Source organism: Achroia grisella, unplaced genomic scaffold (assembly GCF_030625045.1).
Source record: "Achroia grisella isolate CSIRO2021 unplaced genomic scaffold, CSIRO_AGI_Agris_v1 utg900, whole genome shotgun sequence".
In the NCBI taxonomy this organism is placed as follows: Eukaryota; Metazoa; Arthropoda; class Insecta; order Lepidoptera; family Pyralidae; genus Achroia; species Achroia grisella.
In genome coordinates this window covers 1,679,209-1,703,537 of record NW_026713059.1, presented here as the reverse complement: position 1 = coordinate 1,703,537, position 24,329 = coordinate 1,679,209, and the positions used below count along the sequence as shown (strand labels likewise).

Sequence of the window (24,329 nt, the reverse complement as noted above, 5' to 3'; positions counted from 1 at the left end):
TTAGTGTATTTTAATTATGTAATTTATTAATGAAACGTAACATGTAAAAGTCAAATTGCTCAGTAATTGGGAACCGCATTATTTTTCTCGTAGACGTAGCAAAAACCACTTCCTATTATTTACTTTAATAGTTATAAAAATATATATTATTTATATAGGTTTAGCCATAAAATGCAAAAGCCAGTTAGTTTATTTCCACTTTGTTTATTCAGGAAACGAGTATTTCGTTTCCTGAATAAACAAAGTGCAAATTTGAAAATATATTTTATGTAATATGTATTATATATTATATTATTATGTATTATTATATTATATATATATATATATATATAATTTTACCGCGTCGACGCCGGCGGTAACTATTTACCGTTATATGGGTCGTATGCTTTATTATCACCTTTGTGGTATAAAAAAAAATGTATTTCCACTTTAATTCTTGAGAAAAATGATTGAGTTTTAGGGATATTATAGTCTTTACATATTCTTTATGACTAACCATATATAAAACACATATGTATATGTAAATGCAGAATTAGCAATCTTTTCTTCTTTTTTTTATCAGGTTACAACATACTATCAAATGTAGAAAGAAACAGGTAAACATTCATAGGAAAACATAACATTGGACAAAGAATTGTCACAACAAAAAGAGTAACATATCAAAAATATGCACCCCTATTTCTAATGTTTACCTAAATTTTTTACCCGCCAAAAAATATTAACCACTATTTCATAGCCAATACCAAAATGTAGCTACTTCTCAATAAGAAGTAAGCTCCACGGACTAAAAAAAAGAAGGATTCCACGTCAACAGCAAGCGAAGCAACAAGTAACATGGGCAAAAAATATGTGATCGTACACTTATTTTCTTATATAAGAGGATATAAGACACACGGCCCTTCAGAAGGATAAACATTCAAGATTCATATTTCTAGGGACTAGCAGCAAATTGCAGCAGAAATATTAAGTAATAGAATGATAATTAACGTTAAGGTAGAGAAAATTACTCTAAGTATATGAAAATGTGAGTTTTGATAAACCTTGATTAGCAATTCACAACATTAAGTAATAGAGAAATATTTACTTATAAGGTGGAAAAAATTCTGAGTATATGAAGGTTCAGTACATATGCTAACCGTTTGTAAGCAAAACTTCTTTGTAACAAACTACTTTATAATTGCGAATATCTAATAATAGACCTTGATAATCACAACAATAAGTAATATAAAAATAATTACCGGTAAGGTAGAAAAAATTACTCCGACTATATGAAGGCTCAGTATATATGCTGAACGTTTGAAAGAAAAACTTCGTACTAATTGGGAGTATAACAGTAATAAACCTTTATAAATCACACGGTCATTTAGTCCCATGCTACGCAGAGCTTGAAATAAGTACTAAACAACTGATAGAAATATTTAAATACAGTTTTTTGTAAATACTTAGAAAAAACACAGACCAATACAAATAATAAGTCTGGTGAATATAAATGTTTGTATTATGCGAAGAATCGAACTCCCTATCTATATCTATATATATATAGGAAGCTAGATATGATAAACCGCTAGATAACCGAGACCGTATGAATTATGATCGGATGATTTGTTTACTTAAAACTAATTACGTTCTGCAATGCTTACATCAATCACTTTATCAAGCCTTGTGAGCTTCTTTCGTTAAAGTTCTGATGTGGGTATCCTTCTTTTTTATGTTTTGCCCATTGCTCAATACTGATGTAACTTATTAATACAAAATATTATATTAACATTGAATTTAATAGCACATAAAAGTTAATTCCTAAATATTCTTCTATAATGGCTGTTCTTATACGTTATTGTATACACATTCTTACACTCTAAGTCGTAAGTAGGGGAGGGGATTGTTAGTAACGGGGAATAGAGGCCCGATTGCTAGAAGTGTTGCTTAATGTTAGGTCAACCTCCACGCGTTCCTCTCTACAAACAATCGTGGTTAATTCCTGGTAAATTTGTCATGATGGGCTGAGGTCTGGTACCTAACTAATCATGCTCATCCTATCCATATCATCCTCCACTGGTGTCCCGCCAGAGTATACCGTTAGCGCAGGTGGGTTCACCATTCTATTAACACCCATGAAAATAAACACTCATGACATAAAGAAACAACATAAAGAAATATTTTCGAAGTTTTTCCGAAATTTTATATCGAATTCGAAAAGACTCAGAAAGAATATTTTTTATAATAGATAATATTATATGAAATGGGAGTGATATCAAATGGAATTGTTAGCAGTCTTTGTCGAGTATATCTATAACAGTAATCGACAGACTACTCCTGATTATCTCATGTTAGATAACAAACCTAACATAGGCTATAACAGAATAGCAGAGAGGGTGGACTCAATGCCTGTAAGTTATAGACCGTTTTATCTCGATTTAATTTTATTGTTACCAGCAATTGTAATTGTTTATTATTGGAAATAAATAATGATTATTATGATTATTATTATATAAACGTTAGATAAGCAAGAACAGCCATTATTAATCAGTCTTGATTGATGCTATCAAAGACAAACCGTTACCACCACCACTCCGATACAGCAAGCACTAATCAGTTTTGGAATTTTTGTTTATATTAATATAGAAAATTATCCCATTGCTAACAATATCATGCCATGGAACTGGCTGATGCTGTACAGGCCAAACGATGGAAAATATTACACCATTTACCAGGTTCGTATATTTTATTAATTATAACAGTGGTAGACTGGTGAGAAGACGACTGTTACTTGCTATGTCGGAGTACCTTTCTAATGACTAAGGCCTCTCACACATTACTAGGATCCGTCGGACGATTCGTACTTTCGATTAGCGCTTTAGTGAACCCCCGAAAAACTTCAAAACAATCGAGATATTACGGGTATGGACGCTTGATATTTTATTTCTCCGGAACGGGAACACATGACTGGTTTTAAGAGCGTCATATAATGACGTGATCTCCGTAGTGCTGTTCATGTATATAAGCGACGGTTTTAACTTACCAAAATGTGAGCTGTCAGCTATGTGCTAAATGTTGTTTGCTATATAAATTTAAGTACTAATATCGCTATTAAAAAATAGGGGTTGATGATAGGAGGGTGAAAATTTAGAGTTGTATGTATTTTTAATGCCAAATGAAAATCAAAAAATGTTAGGAGTGGACGCCCGTTATCACTTAGGGGTATGAAAAATAGCTAGTAGCCGATTTTCAGACCTTTGAATATGGGTATAAAATTTCATAAAAATCGGTCAAGCCGTTTCGGAGAAGTATGCTAACTAACATTGTGACACGAGAATTTTGTATATGAGAATATTTATATATACATTTATGTGTCTATGTATAGTATGAGGGTATCCGCAGAATACTAGCGTCGTGGCACCTCGTCACGGCATATACTGAGCGGAGACTTTTCCTTACTACACACACGCTAATCCAATTATATAATCTTATGTTTTGTTTTTAATTATTATGTGCATCGAATCGTATTTATTTTCTTCCTTTTTTTATTACATAAAACTCGTCGCCCGAGTCATTCGATTCTAATAATGTGTGAACACTTAAAGTAGGTCCTATCTCTAAACAGCCACAATACTTAATGACATTTTCAAGTGAATATGCTCTATATACGAGATCATTACAAACGACATCTTCAATGGTGTCAGCTCTTCAATTTCAATCTTGTGTCTTCTCTGCAATCGGGAGGCAGCCTGCCAGGTCTACACTGACATTTGGTTGAACCGTATGAATCTTTTACCAGCCAGGAATATTCTGGACATGGACCTTGGGTATGGAGTGTGTGACAGGCCCCGCCGTATGATGCAGACCCTCGTCTGGAGGAACAGGCTTCGACCTGCAGTCAAAAGGTAACAACCTATACTAATACACGCTATTTTCTTATTCTTCTAATAAATAAATAATTATTATTCTAAATAGTAAGTTTGGTGAGCAACTAATCTTAAAATAAATTATTATGTGAGTATTTCCGTCTGTCTGTTTATTACCATTTCACGACTAAACTGCTAAAATGATCTTAAAGAAATTTAATTATGGAAGTAGATTGCTATAACGAGTAGGAAAGTTGCTGCAGACGAAGTCGCGGGTAATAGATTGTATACAGACAGCGTATTTCGTTATAAGAAAAGTAAACTCCGATGCTACATCACCTGATTTGTGTAAAGCGACAAAGGATAAATATTCTTTAATATTAAATCAACTTACGACCATCGGAAGTAAAGCGGTGTGCTAAACCGTTAAAACACTAAAGCTGTCATATTACAAAGTTAAACGAAATCCTAAGATTATACCCATAGGACCTATGTGTCCTACGGGTATAATCTTAGGATTTCGTTATACCACAGTAACAAAGGCATAAACGATTAGTGGTTATTCTTGCCTTATATACTAGTACCGAAGTCCAGACGCTACAGTATACATAAAAAATAAAAAAATAATGACTTATCAAAAACAGGAATTTATACACTAACCTCTCGTCTAGTACAAACACCACTTCCGCATGCACAAACTCCATTATGGCTTAACCCATCAAGCGCTGGTCTGGCTTCGAAGTCGAATGCCACCACTTCACCGACTGGACACGGCTCGGGAGCACCGGGTCTATAGCAACGCCGACGCTCTGGGACGTACAAACGTCCGCGGGCACACGGCAACTGGAATTATTTCAATAATAATGATAAATCTTTTATCTTTTTAAAATGCAGAGTACAGGAGGCAGCTTTTTAGATTATATATCAATAGCTTAATAGGAGCTCAGTCATTAATATAAGTCTAGTTCAGTCATTAGTATAGTCTACTAATATAAGTCCATTAAGTAGTCTGGGGTGAGCAATCTTATTCATCAACGGGCCATTTTTAATTTAAGTTTTTTTGTCTTTCCGCACATAAAGTAACACTTATTAATAACTTACATCTTACTAATATTATAAATACGAAAGTTTGTTTGTATGGATGGATGTTTTTTACTCTTTCACGCAAAAACTACTGAATGGATTTTAATAAAACTTTACAATGATATACCTTATACATCAGAATTACATATAGGCTATAAATTTCACGCGGATGAAAACGCGAGTACTGGTAGTGTAAAATAAAAACTCGCGCGGCCCGTTTCTTTTGCATGTGAGAACAAGTCGCCCACAAGGTAGTAACTTAAGTCAGAAAAAATAATTTTATAACAATATACTGATGGGAGAAAGTAAAAAATAAATTCACAATAAATCGAACAAGCGTGTTGCTCAATCCAGATATAAACTATGCTGATAACATGGTACTGCTGGCCCCTTCAATTGGAGCTCTAAGAAAAACTCGATAATTCTGCCAAGAGTGTGATTATCAGTATATCAGAGATTTCTCTTTAGTTCCCAAATCTTACCTTTATACATCTCCCCCCTCTCGCGATCATTTCATCATGAGCACATGGTCCCCTCGTGTACAGTCTGTAGCAAGCACCGTCTACAGCTCGCGTGTGGAAGGCTTTACACTTACACTCGGCTTTAGATCCGTAAGGACTTATTTGCGAAATGGAAAACACGTGTCCTTTGGGACAAGGGCCTATCGAATCTGAAATATTGAATAAATATACATTTAAAAGAAGTACAGAAAATAAAGAATATTTTTAGTATTTAATCTCAATACAGTAAGTCTCATCAAAATGTTTATTCATTCTGTTATGTGTAAAGGAAGATTTGCTTTATGGCAATTTATGATTTCTATTTTAACGTAATATTGATGGTATTATAATTTAGATAATTTTCCTGTATTAATAATAATATAATATTTCAGGACGATTCACATAGAGCCAGGACTGTCCCAAGCTAAATAAAACTTGTGTTATGTGTACTAGAAAACTGAGATAAATATATAGAATACACGCATACCAATACAAACAGTTACAATCATGAAAACAAAAATTGCCAAGTAATCAAACCCCTGACCATCGAAACTTAAGTGATGCTAGACCACTGAGGCCGTCAAAATATTCTTAATAGATATTCAGATATTTAGAATATGTATTGATTTTTGGCCGTTTGATTCTTAGACATTCTGCAAATAAGGCTTCCTAATCTGAATATCATCTAATACTGGGTATCAAGTAAATAAAAGACCTGATTAGGTCTTTTTTAGAAAACTTCACGCAAATATCTCTAAAAAAACTTCACTAAGAAATTGGCGTTTCACAACCTGATTATTCTGTAGTAATATTTAGTAATAAACATATTATGAAAATGTCTTCCAAACTTACCTAATTCGTAACAGGCACCAGTACCATTATGATAATGAGGTAGATGGCTCTCGCAGCCACACTTCGCACCTGGCAAGAACAGCTGCCCCTTCTCACAAGGACCTCTGGAATAATGAGCGTAGCACCCTCCGTCAGCATCCCAATAGTGAGGACCGTCCGAGGCACACTGCAATAAAGAATAAAAACATTGAGAACCTAGAACATATTATAATCGATATAAAATAAGCAAGGTTTGTAATGGCTCTAATATTTTTTTTTAATTAAGCTTAACCAAGAATATCTGGACCAAGTTAGGTAGTCTGGTGGATTTAGCACTCGCATGATCGTTGCTTCCATTTCTCGCACGGTAGAAACATTTGTATTCATGGGTATGATTGTTTATATCGGTCTGGGTGTTTTCTATATCTATATATATGTATTTACTTACAAAAAATGTATATATTATTTGACGGTGTAAATTATCTGAGATATGATTATAATATCCTTTATCTCATAAAATCGTTTTCGATAACCTTCTCCTGCTGACTTTTAAAATACTTTTCATGATTGCCAAAGTAAATGCATTTAAAAATGAACTCAAATTCTTAATTATAAATGACAAAATGTATAATCCTAATACCTAGTAGCCTAACTATTCCCAGACTGCAGAAAAACGGAAGATAGTACATGTGTAGATATAATGTTGCTACTAGATGTGAGTACACAATATAAGATGAATTAGTTTATACGCAAACTAACACTTACAATTTCGGATGAAATGACATGGGATTTCCATATTACTAACGGTGTTTTTTGTTTGTATTGTGGATGGTGATAAAATGAGCATGAAGTCAAATCAGTTATCCTATCCTGGGGAATTCACCAGGAATTAACCTACGATGACTTTCAGTGCCGCGTGGAAGTCGACCTAATGTACTATACTTGGCTAGCCATTAAACCCATTGGTTTACCCTTCTCCCAATTTACCCTTATAAGAGTAGAATAGAATAAAATTGTGAAATCTTTCAAATGAACTTACATTTAAGTACTTTCGAATAATAGTCTTTCTTTATTTTTCAAATCTACCGCTCTTTCGGAAAGCTGTCTCATCACAAGAAGAACGATTAAGAAACTTGCGTATCGCTCTTTTAATGTCAACAAGATGCCCGTGATGTCTATGGTTTTTTCAATCATCCATAGTCTACAGTGCCTATATGCTTACTTACTTATTGGGGTATAAAAAAAGGAAACCTACTGTACAATTAGCCAGCCCATCGTCACCCAGATCCAATATAGATCCGGTGTAGCAGGGGCCCTGACTCAGGCGGTAGTAGCACCGGCCATCCGCAGGCCAGTAGAGCAAGGTCTCGTCCGCGCATTGTTGAGGACGCACGCACATGCCTTGCCGTTCGCTGCAACACGGAATGACCAATTGGACCATTTCGAAATATTACCAATTGTAATTGTATAGGTGAACTTGGGTTTTACCAGAAGGATGCTTAATATATAAGGATAATAGTTTTATTGAATCAATGAAAACTCCTTATCTATACAAATAAATAACATTGAAGTGATTATTTGTAATTAAAGAAAAAGTAACAAGTGTTCACTAAATGCATATGAAAGTATATACAACACTTACATCAAAAAATTCATATTAAATTCATCTTTGTCTGTCTGTTTGATTTTGCTAATCTGAAACTTCTGCACCTTTTGGACTTTCAAACGCATATAGCTAATGTTATAAGAGTACCTTAAGCTACTTCTATATTAGAAAATTTATTATTATATTTAAAAAATATACATTAATTCCACGTGGACGAACCCGCAAGTACAGCTAGTCTATACATATAATAAAGTGTCTGTAGGCAAAAATTATTAATACTTAAAACTCGATTTGCATAAATGACTTAAATGTCTTACAAGAATAAATTATTTTTAAATTATTATTTGAGTAATTTTATTAAAATTAACCCCAAAACAGAATTTTTTGTCTGTTTGTCAGTTTTTTTTTCTACGCGCTGATCTCAGAAATGGCTTAACTGATTTAGGTTGGGTTTTCACTGGGATTCACTTAAAATGTTGAGTATATTTTATTCCAGTCGGCTTATAAATAAAAAGATATACGTGTAGTCGCGGGCTGGACATTACGTTCCACGTAACAAAATCCTCTTTCTTTCGTTTTTGTGTCATTTGAATGGCAAGTAAGCTGACGGCCCACCTTGTGGTAAGTAACTGGCACCTAAACACATATACAACACTATGAACATCACGTTATCATATAACAGCCGTGATACCACTCATGCGTTGCCATTAGAGCCTAGTACTCTATGTCAAACCACTTTTCCTAAAATTTGTAATATTTAATATACATTATGATGCTTACCTACCCTCGCTTGTTAAATGATTCCTCTACAGGCGCGAAGTACTCTCCTGGTTGGCACGGTCCTCGCTCGAACAACTTGTGGCAGGTGGTGGTGTGTGGCAGTTGGGCAGTACCCGGAGGACACTTGCACTCGGCCACCGTCCGCCCGCCCCACCGAGCTGGACTGAGCTCTTGTGTATCTGGACAGGGGTATCCTTTCTGAAAAATCACGGGAAATATCTATATTAAAACTAGCTGACCCGCCAAACGTTGTTTTGCACTATTAATAGGAGTTGTGAGTAGAAGGGTGAAATTTTAGGGTTGTATGTATTTTAATACCATATCATAAAAAAAAAATATAAATTACCAATCAAAATGTTTTTGTAAGATATGCTACTCTTATCTCTTAGTACCCCTAAAAATAGACGACAACCAATTCTCAAACCTACCGAGTAAACATACAAAATTTCATCAAAATCTGTTAAGCTCTTTCGGAGAAGTATAGAAACTAACATGATAACTTGAAATATTATGTACTAGACTAATTTATTTCCTAATTCTCTTTTTTTGTCAACTAGGTTAATTGTATTAATATTTTATGTTCCTTTTTTATATACAATGTGTTTCTTATTTATATCTTTAATTATATAAGTAAGTACTGTACAAAATAAACACCATTGGTATTGACTATTATTAGTATGACAGAAAATACTGTTGCCTTTGAATTACTATCTTTATTGTCTTATATTTAAAGCTCATATTAATATAAACACATACTTAATACATAAAAACGTGGTTATAGATGACTACAGTTTTTTAAGATGAAATGCATGTTTTTTTATTTCTTTGGTCTTGATCACGTTACCTCGACCTAGTTGGCAGTTTACAGTCATGGTAAAGGTTAGCATAGCCTTTGTAAGGCCAAGACAAAACATGAGATATTACTAGTAATGGAAGTTACTAGCAATCCCTGTCTTTTTGAGAAAGATTAGAAAGAGAAAACTGAGGAACTTTTTCTCTGTATCTAGTTTCTCAAATAGTCTTAGTTACTTGTACCATGACAGGTTGACCTCCACGCGGTTGATCCTGGAAATCGTCGTGAAGAGTTCCTGAATTTCTGGTGAATTTATCATGATGTGCTGACTTGACCTAATCATCTTATCACTCTCCACTGGTGTCGTGCGAGGATTTAACGGTTTACGTTAGCATAGCACAGACGGGAACACCAATCCATTAAAATTCATTAAAATTGTTCTGTGTTATGAATTATATACTGGTATAATCCATTGCAAAAAAAATTATTTTTTTTTATGTATGTATCCTATATACTACATAGTAAGTATAAATAGATGCCAAGCAATGTGAAATGAACTTTAAATTAGCTAATTAAATAGATATATTACGTTACAGTATAGTTGAAAATAGATGTTATGGCGCCTATGGCGGGCAAAATTACGTGTTAAGACCACAAAAGAATTTAGTACAGGCTCCAACTTTGTGATTTGAATAAATAATCACGCATATATTACGTAGCATTTAAACTAGCATATCTATTTTTATATTCTGCAAGCAGTATCGTACAGCTGACATTTTAACACTTTTAGTGAAAGACAGTTACATTAACTGTTGTAAAATCAACCTAAAAAAGTTATTTAGCACGATCTTTTAAGTGGTTACCATTTCAATTATATATTTTTTCAAATCAGTTATATATGAATAGGCACTCTGATGAACATTAGTAATTACGTATTAATCACTGATTAATTATTTTACCTAATAAACTGTTTCATCCTTTGATATCCAGTCTGCATTCACTGTTAAAACGAAAATTTAATTATACTTTTATATTTATGGAATTGGAATGGCAAACAAGCTGACAGTCACCTGATGGTATATGGTAACCGTCACCTATACACATTAACTGCACTACGGTCATCATGTTATAATGTGACACCTGTGCATTGCTATTCCAAAGTAAGATGCCATGCCTCTTATCCTGTATTTTCCATATATACCAATCTTTCCGTATAACCAAAATACGAGTACACCTCACAAACAACACAAGCTACTCGGCAATTGAAATAGGTTAAAGAATAAAAATCATTAAATTAAAAGAAATAACATTTAATAAAAAACTAAATAAACACTATTATTTTGTTTATGGAATCAAATAAATTAATAACTATAGCCTGACAGTATACAGTTTGCATAACCCGACCCCTGAACTCTATTGCAGGAAACACGTTAGGTGGATATTTCTGTTGCAAAGTCGACAAACGACCTTTGTGTCTTATTGCATATTCATTTATATTCAAACTTATTTCTTCACCTGATGATTTTTACGGAAAGAATTTCGGATGACAGGTTGACGAAACCGTATGTCAATGCGAAAGTGGAGAAATACCGATACCGGGGAAGATTCATAATTTATTATGACTGCTGAAGCCTGATGGAAAAGTCAAGACTCCCCGTAGACATATGTATATTCCGTGGCATGAAACAAATTATGAAAATAAATAAGTAGAAGTTATACTTATTATTCTTTATTTTCAGAATAAATAACAATTTCAAAAGATTGACAATATAATAATAATGACCTAGGACAATTAACACATCGCCATATAGCACGCAGAGTTTTATTATGGGTACTAAACAACTGATAGAAATATTTTTTTCTATAAATACATAATATACATAGGAAACACCCGGATCAATACAAATAATAAAACTTAGAAATCAATCAGAATAAAAAACGGTGAGCTAGACTACTGAGGCTTTCTAAATTAAAAAAAATATGCTTAATCTTCTACCGAACATTAGATTCTTTAATTTTTTTATGCCACGTAGGTGGCAAACAAGCATACGGCCCGTTTGATGATAAACGGTTACCGTAGCCTATGGAATTTCCTCAGAATATCGGCTAATAGTGTTCCCGTGAGAATTTCTAATTTAAGTCAACAAAATTATGCTAATAACATGCCTATTGTTATTTTTACACAGACTAATTCATATTCTGATCGGATATTTTTAAGCATTCGTGATAGTTCACATGACTATAAAATTTTATAGCTCTGAAACGCCTTTAGAACATATATTACAGTAATCTCTAATACATTAAAAGCTTCACGTTATAATGGCCACAATTCGCCTACAGACACCACGATACGGGTGTAATAATGCCAATTTATTTAAATTATTATAGGAATTATAACCCATCGAGATTTATGTCAAAGGCGGGTTTTAAAATTTAAATGCAATTACTATTTGCGAAAAACGTAATATTGGAGAACTTAATAAGATGCTTCTAGCATATGTTAAAAGTTCCCGAATATAATGCAACATAAAGGATATTCAGGATGCAAGATTATTTTTATTTATGTAAGGAACAGAAAATCTCAAACAAATTCATTTGAAGAGAGTGATAAAAGGGTAACCTTTACTAACCTTACTCAAAAAAATAAAAGATAAAAGTTTCTTGTCAGTTCTTAGCTTGAGAGCACGCCGAACTAACGCTAGATTTGACAAATCACAAGAGTCTGCAATAGACCTACAGGAATAAAAATATTTTGATTTGATTTGATTACGCAAAATTGAATTCCTTTTCTAATCGTTATCTACAAGTACACATATGAATTTGCAAGTCTACATGACATAAAACTGTGAAAATATTTCTTATGCATTATCTACATAAATACATTTCAAGGTTTCTGTATGCTATTACTAAAGCCGATAGCAATAACGGGTTAAAAATGTTCGCAATCCTCGTGTATTATTATTTAAAATACCGGTCGGACCAGTCTGGTTGCATTTCGAGTACTTGTGAAAGACCATGACCGATCGATCTCGTTATTACCCACTGACCTACTGATTCTATCTCACTAACAAAGGGAGCTCTTAATTCGTTAATTACTATATTCTAATTATAAGAATTATATAATTAGGGCGAGTACGCAATACATTAGACAATAGTGAAAAAACTCACACAATTAACAAGTAACCTACCACATTACTTATAGGAAGTCCATCATTGTAACGTTTTTATCTAACTCTAAGTAAAATCACAGACAAATGTAACTAATGTTGGTAATGTATCACTGAATCGTTATTATGGTGTTTATTATAAACATTGCTGATATTGACATATTAATTTGACGGTCTCAATGGTTTAATGGTTTAGCACATCGGCTTACTTCCGAAGGTTGCGGTTTCAATTCCTCGCACGGTACAAACATTTGTATTCATGAGGATGATAGTTTGTAATTATCTGGGTGTTTTCTATGTACTATTTACAAAAAAATATCTAAATATCTATATTAAATTGTCTAGTACCCATAACACAAGCTCTGCTTAACTTGGTACTATATGGCGTTATGTGAATTGTCCAAGGTATCTAGGATATATAAAAGAAACATATATAAATAACCACATACATACGTTAAGCAACGAAACTTACAAATTTCTTTCTTTGTAATAACCCCAAACAAATTTTAAAATCTCTTTGTTGTTTATAAAAAATCTTAAAAACACATTATAATAAATACACATATACATAATATTATATGCTATATGCTTACCTATTGATTAAATAGATAAGTAAAATTATGTTAGGCTGGGGACAGACGTCATTCTGAATCAGTATTATATCTTCCGGAATAAGTGGCCCACGGCAATACCGACTTACGCAACTCGTGATACATCCGCAACGGTTCGTCAGTTTCGTTCTGACATTGCCGCTATTAGATTAGTAGACAAATACTTACCCAGTAACACCATGTATAATGTATTTCTAAACATATTACTATAGACTTGTAAACTGCAATTATATTGAATATATACTTGAGATTTCAAAAGTGTTACACTATTAATACTATATTATAATTACGATATAATTAACCAATTAAGTTAAGAACATCATAAGAATTCTTTTATTTTTACAGATTATGATATTGCGAATTTATTCTACTTTTGAAACTGCGACATTTCTCTGCAGCGCTCGCTCACTTTTCGTGCAGCAAAACCACAGTTCCGCATTCTAAATTCAAATAATTTGAAATAGTTCGATTTTTCGATTTGATTTTTCTTTTGAAATAGTTCTATTTTCAAATAATTACTTTGTCTTGCCAAATCATATTAGGCTGCATGACGCATGCATGGCGGTACCTCTGCTTTTATTTATTTTTAATAAAATATTACAAACTGTCCTTAATACATCATTTAAAACGTGATATTTCATCTATTTGTACATTTAAGAAGCAACAGATCACCTGTACATTTCAGATGAGTTTTAAAAAGAGAACAAAGAGCTTACGGATAATTTTATTTTTAGCCAGTAAAATAGGTTTATATGCGAAGCTAATAATACCAACATACAAACACAAAAATATTTTAAAACAAGAATAATAATAAAATGTACAGTCATAAGGATATGCCATAATCAATGAATGCTTGCGACACCTTTATTGGCGCATTGTCGACCTTCGCGACTTGGCAATTTCACTGCCATATCTCACCCTTCAACCGGAACACAGCATGTAAGTTGCTTTACGGTGGAATTACCTAATAGGCGTGACAGAGATATTCACTTATTTATATGTATAATAATAATAATAATAATATCTTAAGCACGATCCACACAGCGTCATCTAGTCACAAGTTAAACAGAGCTTGTATTAGACAAGTGATATGATTTTTCTTGTGAAAACATATATAATATACATAGAAAATACCCAGATCGATACAAACAATCATACTTTGTTTCTACCGTACGAGGAATTGAACCCGCGACCTTCGGAAGTAAAGCGCTGTGCTAAATCACTAGATCGTTGAGGCCGTCGAAATGTATATAATGTATTAAATAATTCTTTACCACATTGTTTTTTCTTGTACTCTCTCATAACATAGTACTCTAATTTGAAGATCAGATAATTGACATAATTGTATAGTACGTTATTGCTGTTAATACAAGCTTTAATCTAAAAATGCATAAAGATAATAAATAGAGGAAGTATAACAACGGACCGTGAGAATTGGCACATCGTATGTGTTCTATGTTAATCCTATAAAGATTATTCCTATCCTATTGCCGACCTCGGTGGTCTAGCGGTTGAGCACACCGCTTTACTTCCGATGGCCGCGGATTTGATTCCTCGCACGGTGCAAAAATTATGGATTATTATATGTACATATTAGACAACTGATATAAATATTTAGATATTTTTTTCGTAAATACATGCACGATATACATAGAAAAAAACCCAGGGCGATAAAAACAATTACACTCATGAACACAAATCCACAGACGTCGTAAATAACAAAATAAACAAATGTATAATGTGTAGAGTATAGGTATATTATTCAATATATCGTTATAATTTTTCATTAGAACGTTATGTTTTTGGTCTACTAATCTATTGATTGCAGTTTTAATGAACAAAACGTCTTGTGTAAGCGAAAGTGGAGCATTCTCTTTGTCATTCGTGCCCACATCTTGGGGATTTATGTTTTTCTATTTAGTGTCTTGTTACATTACAGCTTTGGTTTAATTTGGATTATAACTAGTCATTCATTGCAACATATCGTTTAGATAGAAATAAACGGCATAATATCATCCGCCCGCCATATATGCCCATTTTGGCTAATCTTGTCTAGTTTTTATTCAAATTTAAGTCGTAAAAATATAAATCTAAGGCCCATATTATATTTTCATATATGTAGTATAATGTCTAAATAAATGAAAATAACTAAAATATAAATTCACGTACCTATTAACTGACTTTTAATTCTGTCTGTCTGATATATTGGTCATGTATTCTGATTCTATATAAGTGTGGTGCATTTATAATTATATTTGTATACTTTTTATACATATATATTAATCAAATTTTATGCCTAGCAAAATCTACGTAACGGTACACCTAAGGTTGACGATATAAAATACATCAATTTAAAACAATTTTCATGTATATAATGCCTATATCTATCTATAAAAAAGATAATATTTTATATTTTAAATATAAATAAAGATAAATATAAAAAATACTTGACTCTTATCCTATAATTTCATTGCCTAAATTGCACCCTACAACGGAAACGTAGCTTATAAAAAAAGCAGCATTTCGGCTGAAATAGATGATACTGAGGTGCCTACGCAGACGAGTTTTAACAGTCTACCTCTAGTATAATTAATATATGATATACGAACCTGGTAAATGGTGTAACATTTTCCATCGTTTGGCCAGTACAGCATCAGCCAGCCCCTTGGGTGTGCCGCACAAGGATTCTTCCTGACATCCGCCCACGGTGGCGGCAGCACTGCCGCCTGGGTACCACACAACATTGCAGCAAACCATACCCACGCAGCCATGATTTACAACAGTCGAAACTTTTAAAATATTCACATTTTCACATATGACTTCACTTCCTCAGTCCAGTACATTCACAACACTACTTAAAGTACCTTTAAAATCGACCACAACTAGAAAAATATATCTTTACATAGTATTTTTCATCATATGCATATGTACTTAAATGTTTTTGACGTATTTTTACATTTTAACATATCTTTACTATCACATTATTCAACAAATGACCCAGCTTTTTCCGGTTTCTGCTTAATAAATTACGTATCACTTCCAGTGACCTGTTGAGGTCAATTCGTGTATACTGGTTTAAAATAATAAAATTATAATGTTTATAATACAAGTGTGACCAAGCAACTACACGTATCTTGGAATTATTTTAAATTTCGATACAAATTATACTAAATGCAAGTTGACTGGTGTTGACAGTTTAAACAAGTACTCTACGTTCAATGTTTACCGTTTTACTTATACAGTCCCTTGAATAATCTTTACAACTTTATTTTTATTAACTTTTCTTATTTTCCTGACATGTAATAAAGTCGTATAAGCGTACCTCAAGAAATATTATAAAACTATTTTTATAAGACATATATGTATATCTAAGAGACTATCCCCCCAAGTGATCAATTATTGTAGTAATATCTGATATTTATTTTATATACAAATATTAAACTATTATAAATAATGGAATACTAAAACGTTGTATAAATATTTTATTTATTGTCGACATTTGACTTGATAGAATTTCCAAATGCACACGCGGCAACCTATGTACAGCCATACTCAGGTCTCATTTCAAAGAGGTCTTTGCTTAAATTAACCGCGTATGATATATAAAACAATACTAACGAAGGTGTTATTGGCCCAGATAATAATGTACTCTATCAGATATCCCTAGAACACAATTCTGCGTCTCCTTAGAAATCATATTAGTTTCCGTAGGATTCATTACACTTAATATGTCTCATCCTATCTGTCTTCTATTGGCGCCCCTCCAGCGTATACCTAATGGTAGGGGAAGCGGTTAACTATTCTACGAATTCTAATTCTACTATATATGTCTTATTCATTAATCTAGAATACAATATTACAACAAACTAATTTAATTACAATACCGAATAAAAGGAGGAGCAAAACTAACAGAATACAATGTAAAGTTCGTAACTAATAATACATTAATCAACAATCTACTTAAAAACAGATTAAGAAAGCAAAAGAAACAGAATAGACTATGATGTACGTAATAATTATAGTAATATATTAATCAACGATCTACTTGTAAATAGTTCACAAACTTCAATCACTGCATCGGACAGAGAAAACTTGTTCAATTCTCATATAATTCAATATCGATTACCAATGCACAATGTAATAACATGAAAAAGTCCGTGCTCATATTTCAACACCAATGTTTTATTGGTGTTTTCTCAATAAAACCGAACGTTTCTACATGTCGTGCGAAACAACAATTACACACCACTTATATGTTTCTCAAATTCAAATTGCAAATATTTTCCTCAATCTGTATCAGTACTAACGAACCAACTAGGTTTTACACGAATGCAGTTATTGTAGCGATCTCTAATCTTTTGGAAATAAAATACTGAACAAGTTACTAGCTGATAATGATAAAAGGAGAAATTATTAAAATAGGCATTTTTTATTATTTTTAAACAAGTATAGTATTTTTTATGTAATTGTACGTATTGTAGTGATCACTAAGCATATTTTATTAAGTTCATATTTTATTTTACAAGTCTAAAGAAGCATTTAGATTCAATTTAAAAAACAAGTGACATAATTTGACTATATTGACCTTTAATGAATATTAATGACCTTATATAATAGACGAGTGACATTTATTGATGGCAGAAGAGATACTTCATCTTTTATTTGATATAAAAACTATAATGCCTAATATAACTAGTTACTTGGTAACACATTCAGCATAACAACCATTTTTTTTATTGCGAAGTATTGAATTATCCATCTTCCAGACCATAAGGTCAGGTCAGTTATTCCATTATAGAGAATCGTTTCTAGATAATAAAGTACATTGCTAGTAATTGGATCACATTCCCCATGCGAGGGGAGGTGGTTACTATGCAGTAAAGCCTTCCTCTCGCTCCCATTAGAGTCCCAAAGCTGAGCATGGGTTTCTTGTAACAAAAGAATTTATCCCACTATTATTACACTGAAGCAGATAGGTATCGTAGTAATAATAAGTTCAATTTCGAGTTTGTTCAAGAAAAATTCGAATGTCAAAACTAAAAAAAAATACAAACATATTGATGTTTGTTTGCTCATCTCTTACGATATTCTTTAAACGATAAGTACTATAATATCACAGGTAACAGTGACAAATTGTATTCTTAGTTCATCGCTACATGGAGACAACTTATTACCTATTAGATACAGCACACACATTAATTTTATAAATCTGTCTGTATGTGAGTTTGTCTGTTTACCTGTTACCTTTTCACGACTAAACGTCTGAATTGAAATTTCATAGGATACAACTATTACTTGTAATAGCTGGTCCGTCCGTCCTTGGACGGATATAATATAGGTCATCTTAAATCGCAAATAATAATTGGAAACTAAGGTGAAGTAGGGATTTCCAGACAGAATTCTTTGTTCACTAACCTAATTGGATTTTGTTTGCCAAGTAACAGGTAAATGTGTAGTATATAACATATACAAACTAAATTAATAATATTCAAAGCATATTGAAAAATAAAGGATTGAGGGTCATTCAACTATCAACAATGAAATCTTCAAATTTAAACATATAATCATTATCAAATACCATATCATTATCATTATCATTATTCAGGTGGTATGATTGTTATAATATTGCGGATGTTCATTACAGTATTTCATTACAAGACGAGAGTAATCTATCGTAATGCCAACGGTTTCTGTACCGTTACATGCCCGCCCATCCAAGCAAAGTGTCGAAATAGACTGCGATTATTGTAACCCACTTATTTCTTGGAGGATTGCGTGCAAAAGACTGGACTTGGTACAAATAGAAGGAAATAGCGGGATCTAAAGAAATAACTAATGTTATTTTTTTAAATGTCATGTGCTTTATTAAGTAATTTATTCAAGGTGCTAGAGGATATTACTTTGACAGAGATTTCATATTTCATATATTCATAATGACGCAATTTTTTCGTGGACAATAATAGAACCTCGCATTTAAAACCGAAATGTATCGTCTAATCTTGTGTAGTTCACGAACGTACAAAGTAGTTCGGAAGACCGCTCCTAACGATGAACTACGAACTAGTTCGCAGATCCTCCCACCGTTAGTAGGTACATTCAATAAAATGCAACAGATGTCTTGTAAAAAAAACAGTAAGAATACATATTTCGCTCACGTTGCGAAGAAAAATTAACGCAGGGCTACACTTGAAGGCAATAAAAAGGAAACAATGTTTGTGACCTAAAAAAAACAAGAACACTTTTAAAAACCTTGAGGCTGGCCAGCCTACTACTACCTTTCTCTGATTCAAAGAACCAGCTAGAATGCAAGAGATGTAATACAGTAATGAATTACGTGGTAAACAAATAGAGCGTTGTAAGAAAAGAGCTTATTCCTTCTGAAATGGCCGGTAATGCACTTGCAATTCCCCTTGTGTGGCCATGAGCGGCGATAATCACTTATCATCAGGTGAGCCAGGGGACAAACGAGCATGTCGTTTGTCCCCTATAAAAAATATCATAGTACGCAGTTTCTTGTACTTTCCTGGTAACATCTTTCTAATTTAATGTCATAATAGGAATAGAGGCCAGAATTAGGTCTACAAAGATTTATCCGACTGATTATTCTAAGCTAAGTAAAATTTATAATGATATTAAAAGTCCATTAATAACTCCATAAAACGATGAGTTTATTTAGCTATAATATCAGAGATTTCATAATGTTTCATAAGGTAATAACCCCCAAAGTTATGGCTGCTATAAATATTCCTATTAATATAATACAGGTCCGCAAAATTCGTAGCTTATTTAAGTAATCAATTAAAACTTGATTACGCTTCACAATTTGTTATGTTGAGAACGCGGAAGGACTGTTAGAGATCGCTGTCACCGTTAACTTGATGCATGGCTGAGATAGGATAATAATCGGTATACAATCTATTCAATAGAAATTGACCACTGTTTTTAGACGTATTAACAGTACATAATATGTACTATACATATGTCTATTTTTGTTATAATTGGAATGGCAAACAATCTGACGGCCGAACTGATCGTAAACAGTAATCATCCCCTGTATTGTAATATTATGTCATAGATGTAATGGCACTACGAACATCGCTATCGTGTGATAGCCATACGATCATGCATTGCCATTCTAGAGGACTATGATGTCATGCCTCATATCCTGTAATGCATAATCGCACCCTAATTCGAAACATAGCTTAGCTAATATGACAATATTGACTACGTTTTTCTTTCCTTTTTTAAACTATTATAATGCAATGGAAAATGGAAGCGAGTGCAAAGGCAGTACTTAGATATGGTGAGACTTAATGGCAACCCCCGCGTAATGGATACGACTTTACTCTGTTAAGGGTGCTAACTTAGGCTCAGACCTTCGTCATTTGTTTGGATTTGAGCCTCGTTTGAATAGTATAGGGAATCAGTCGGAGGCTGTGCAAAGGTTTTTATATTTACTTATGTAGTTATTATTGTATATTATTTGTATTTTTCTTACAATACTATTTTAATTAGAATATTTTTTTAAATAATAATGAAATATTTTATGTACATTATTTAAATTATTAATTTTATCTAAAATAACATTTATATATTTCAGTCTTGACTTCTTTACATAGAAACTTATACAAAAATCTGACTATGAATTCTAAGTGAAAGTATTTAAGGATGAGTAGTTAATCAGTCGTACTCGCTAAAACCACTGTCCGGATTCGAATGAAATAAGTAGGTATACAGGTATATGTTATTCTAGATTAATACATTCCATACTTTTTAGCGGAAGCGTGACAGTGTAATCTCTAGGACAAGCTCTAAAGATATTGAAAAACTTCAGTGAATATTTTCATTCTTCACAAGTTCTTCAGGGTCATTAATAACAGCTGAATAGTATAGCCAATAATAGTTACTTTGAATAAATACATAAAAAGGTAAGGAACTCAATATAGAATGCTGTTATGTCAACCGTTAGTTAGTCATTAGATAGGCCAGATAGCAAAAAAGCACCATAAATAGCATTGCAATCTACATTTCCCATAACGATTCAGTAACTCGGCTGGTATGCTAATCTATTTCTTGTGTAGGTATTGTGCATACTAATATGCACAGTATATCAATTCTGTATAAATGAATCCTACACTACTGCATTTATTATGCACTCCATATAGGCTTAATAAAATATCTACTTACATCCTGAACTGTTTAAATTTTCAATTAATTTAAATATTACAAGTGTGAAAGTTTGTAAAGATTTTATATGTGTGGATATTCTTTTTCTTAATGGATGATAATGGAATGGTGCACCCGTCTACGCTGGCGGGGCACCAGGAATTAAGGACGATGGTTTCCAGGGCGGAACTGTGGAGGTTGACCTAACATGGTAAATTGTTAGCAAAAAGTTGGTAATACAATATTATCTTAGCTGTGTAATACCAATCAGTTTCCGCTAAGATATTGTGCACAAAAAAAATAATACTATTCAATTGTATGCCTCCTTTTTTTGGCAGTCGATTAAAAATATTTTAAACGTTTTACACTTGTGCTAATATTTTTTTCTGTCATTTATTCCCGCTTTCTTTCTTTCTTTAGTTTTTCTAGACTAGTAGATAATGATTTCAATTAAGCTTATCCGGTTGAATGGATTTCATTAATATATTAGTTTTGTTCGCGTGCACAGTTGTTGTTTCTTTTATATTATTCCACATATTGTTAAGTAACATTACCTATAATATAGGTTACTTGAAAAACCCTCAACTTTATTTATTTAATTCTATTTAAGTTATTGTACTTAATTTTTACTACTAAATAGCCTGTCAGTCTAACTTACGCACCTACAACCATGAACCAAAAATCAGATAAACAAATATTCAAACAAAATAATCAGTTACATAATTTCCGTATACCTATATATCCCTTATACTATGCATCTAAAAAAATATATATATATATATATGTATATATTATAAGATATATACATTTATACGTATCTAATTACATTAATAACTCATGGTCAGATGATTGCAAATAGCGTGATTGTATGATCGTTTAAACATCATATTTATTGCATGAGTTTGACATTTTATATTTGGCATTTAACAATGTAAATATTGAGGTCAAACTTACTTATAATTATAACCTTTCAATATTACACAAAATAGATCAAATTACGCACAATACTAAAACATGTGAACTATTAAAAAAGAAAAATATATTTATTCTGTGCTTCTACTACAGAAACAAAAACAAGCAAAAAAAATATAATATATAGAAAATAATTAAAGTAATAAAAAAAATTACATATAGCTTGCCTTAAGTTTTTGGTGTGTGTAATTTATATAAATTACACACACCAAAAACTTAAGGCATAAGGAGTACGACATGCGTAATATATGTATGTATAGATTTCATGAAGTCTCATGTCCGTGGTGTTTTCATTTCTATAAAGTCATAATAAAAAAATACTGTTCATTATATGGGTCGACATCAATCCAGTTATATTTAAAAAAAAGTCAAATATTTGTTTTAATTTGAAATGGTTACTTTGCGTATTAAAAAGTAAAAAAAATTAACAACTTATTATACAAAGTAGGCAAAAGCACTAAATCACACACAACAATATGACCATTATTAGTTATGGTAAAAACAAAACAATTAACGATGTAAGACTTCATAGAATAGCACGCCGGTTAAAAAGTTAGCATCAGACAGTCTCGTCGCGTATCTAAGTGGTAATCTAAGTTTTTATTCCCAAAGAAAAGATTGAATAATAGTTAAGTTACAAAAGACTTCTTTGTTTCTCTGTTGGTCACCTACATTTTTGTGTTAATGACTCTTAGTTAGAAGCATCCGAGACGACAGTGTTGAAATAAATCATTAACTTACTTCCATAATAGATACCTATTTAACTGATTTTATTAAACAAAAAGTAAGTATTTTACGCTATATTCATTTAGGCATTTACAAAATTTAAGCAATTCCTTATATACAAATAGCTATAACTTAGCTCATAACTTCGTAATATTTGTAATCGATGTTTCGTAGGTAAGCATCATGATTATTTTTTTATTATATACTTTGTGAGTATTGACAAAAGATTTATTATTATTTACTACAAAGACCAATATGACTAGCAGTTCTGTATTTATTACCTATATTGGATAGCCTAATAATTTAAATTTCTTTTCATATATAATAATTATACATATACAGACCACGCTAAACCTGACTTGAAATAAAGTAATTATATTTGTACAGGCTACGAAATGACGAACTTCACATTAATGGGCAATTCAAATGCTTCTGGTTACTAAAAATCTTAATAAAAATGAAAACACACGAGAACACATTGGAAACAAATAGCAAATATAAAAGTTCTAAATCTGTTCATATAGAAAAAAAATTTAAAAGACTCATAAAAAAATGCAAAAGAATTGAAAACACGTTCCTGTTTTTTAAGTCGATGGAAAATTAATACCGAGTTATGTTATGACAAATATTGGAATAAAACTATATACACAAATTTGTCATAGGGACATATATTCATATAGAATTTTAAAACGTTTTACAATATCTTCTAAACGTTAGAAATTTCTAAGACAGTGATTAGATCAATTTTCGCTGCCACTTTACGTATATAAGAGTAGGAATGGAAACAAATTATTTATGTAAATAAATAGCTACCTGCTGGTATTACAAGATCTATTTTATACTCCAGACATAAGATAAGATTCAAAACATAAATCTTCGTTTCAAATAAAATTTTACAACTATACGACTTGCAAATTAGTAATATTTGAATTTCGAACTATATTTCGAAAATAATTCCAACAACATCACACGACAACATAATTCATTCCACAGATTATAAACATTGTGTTCTAAATTCAATTTAAAAAGAAAACAAAATAGTTTTTTATTTCAATATTCGAACACAAATATACCGCGAACGTGAATACGTATTTAGCGTGTTACATTTATTTGGTCCACAATTTGTGCGGAGTCTACACTGAACCGATAGCAACTGAGGCTTACGAGCTTTGACTATCGTACCGTTTACCCATACAGCCAGGCGCTTATTGCATGTTGACATAGCGACTTCTGTTATCCCCAATTTTGATAA

General features: G+C 32.2%; 1 protein-coding gene across 1 annotated transcript; it reads right to left on the bottom strand.

The window, feature by feature from the left end:
* Positions 1 to 3,540: 3,540 nt before the first annotated feature.
* Positions 3,541 to 23,977, bottom strand: LOC131853244 (uncharacterized). The gene is made up of 8 exons (XM_059204085.1): positions 23,891 to 23,977; positions 15,823 to 16,283; positions 8,647 to 8,840; positions 7,512 to 7,668; positions 6,278 to 6,443; positions 5,408 to 5,595; positions 4,503 to 4,685; positions 3,541 to 3,868 (listed from the first exon to the last, which is right to left on the bottom strand). Exons 2-8 carry the CDS (start codon positions 15,982 to 15,984, stop codon positions 3,677 to 3,679), a joined length of 1,242 nt encoding a protein of 413 aa, XP_059060068.1. The 5' UTR covers positions 15,985 to 16,283; positions 23,891 to 23,977; the 3' UTR covers positions 3,541 to 3,676.
* Between the last annotated feature and the right edge of the window lie 352 nt (positions 23,978 to 24,329).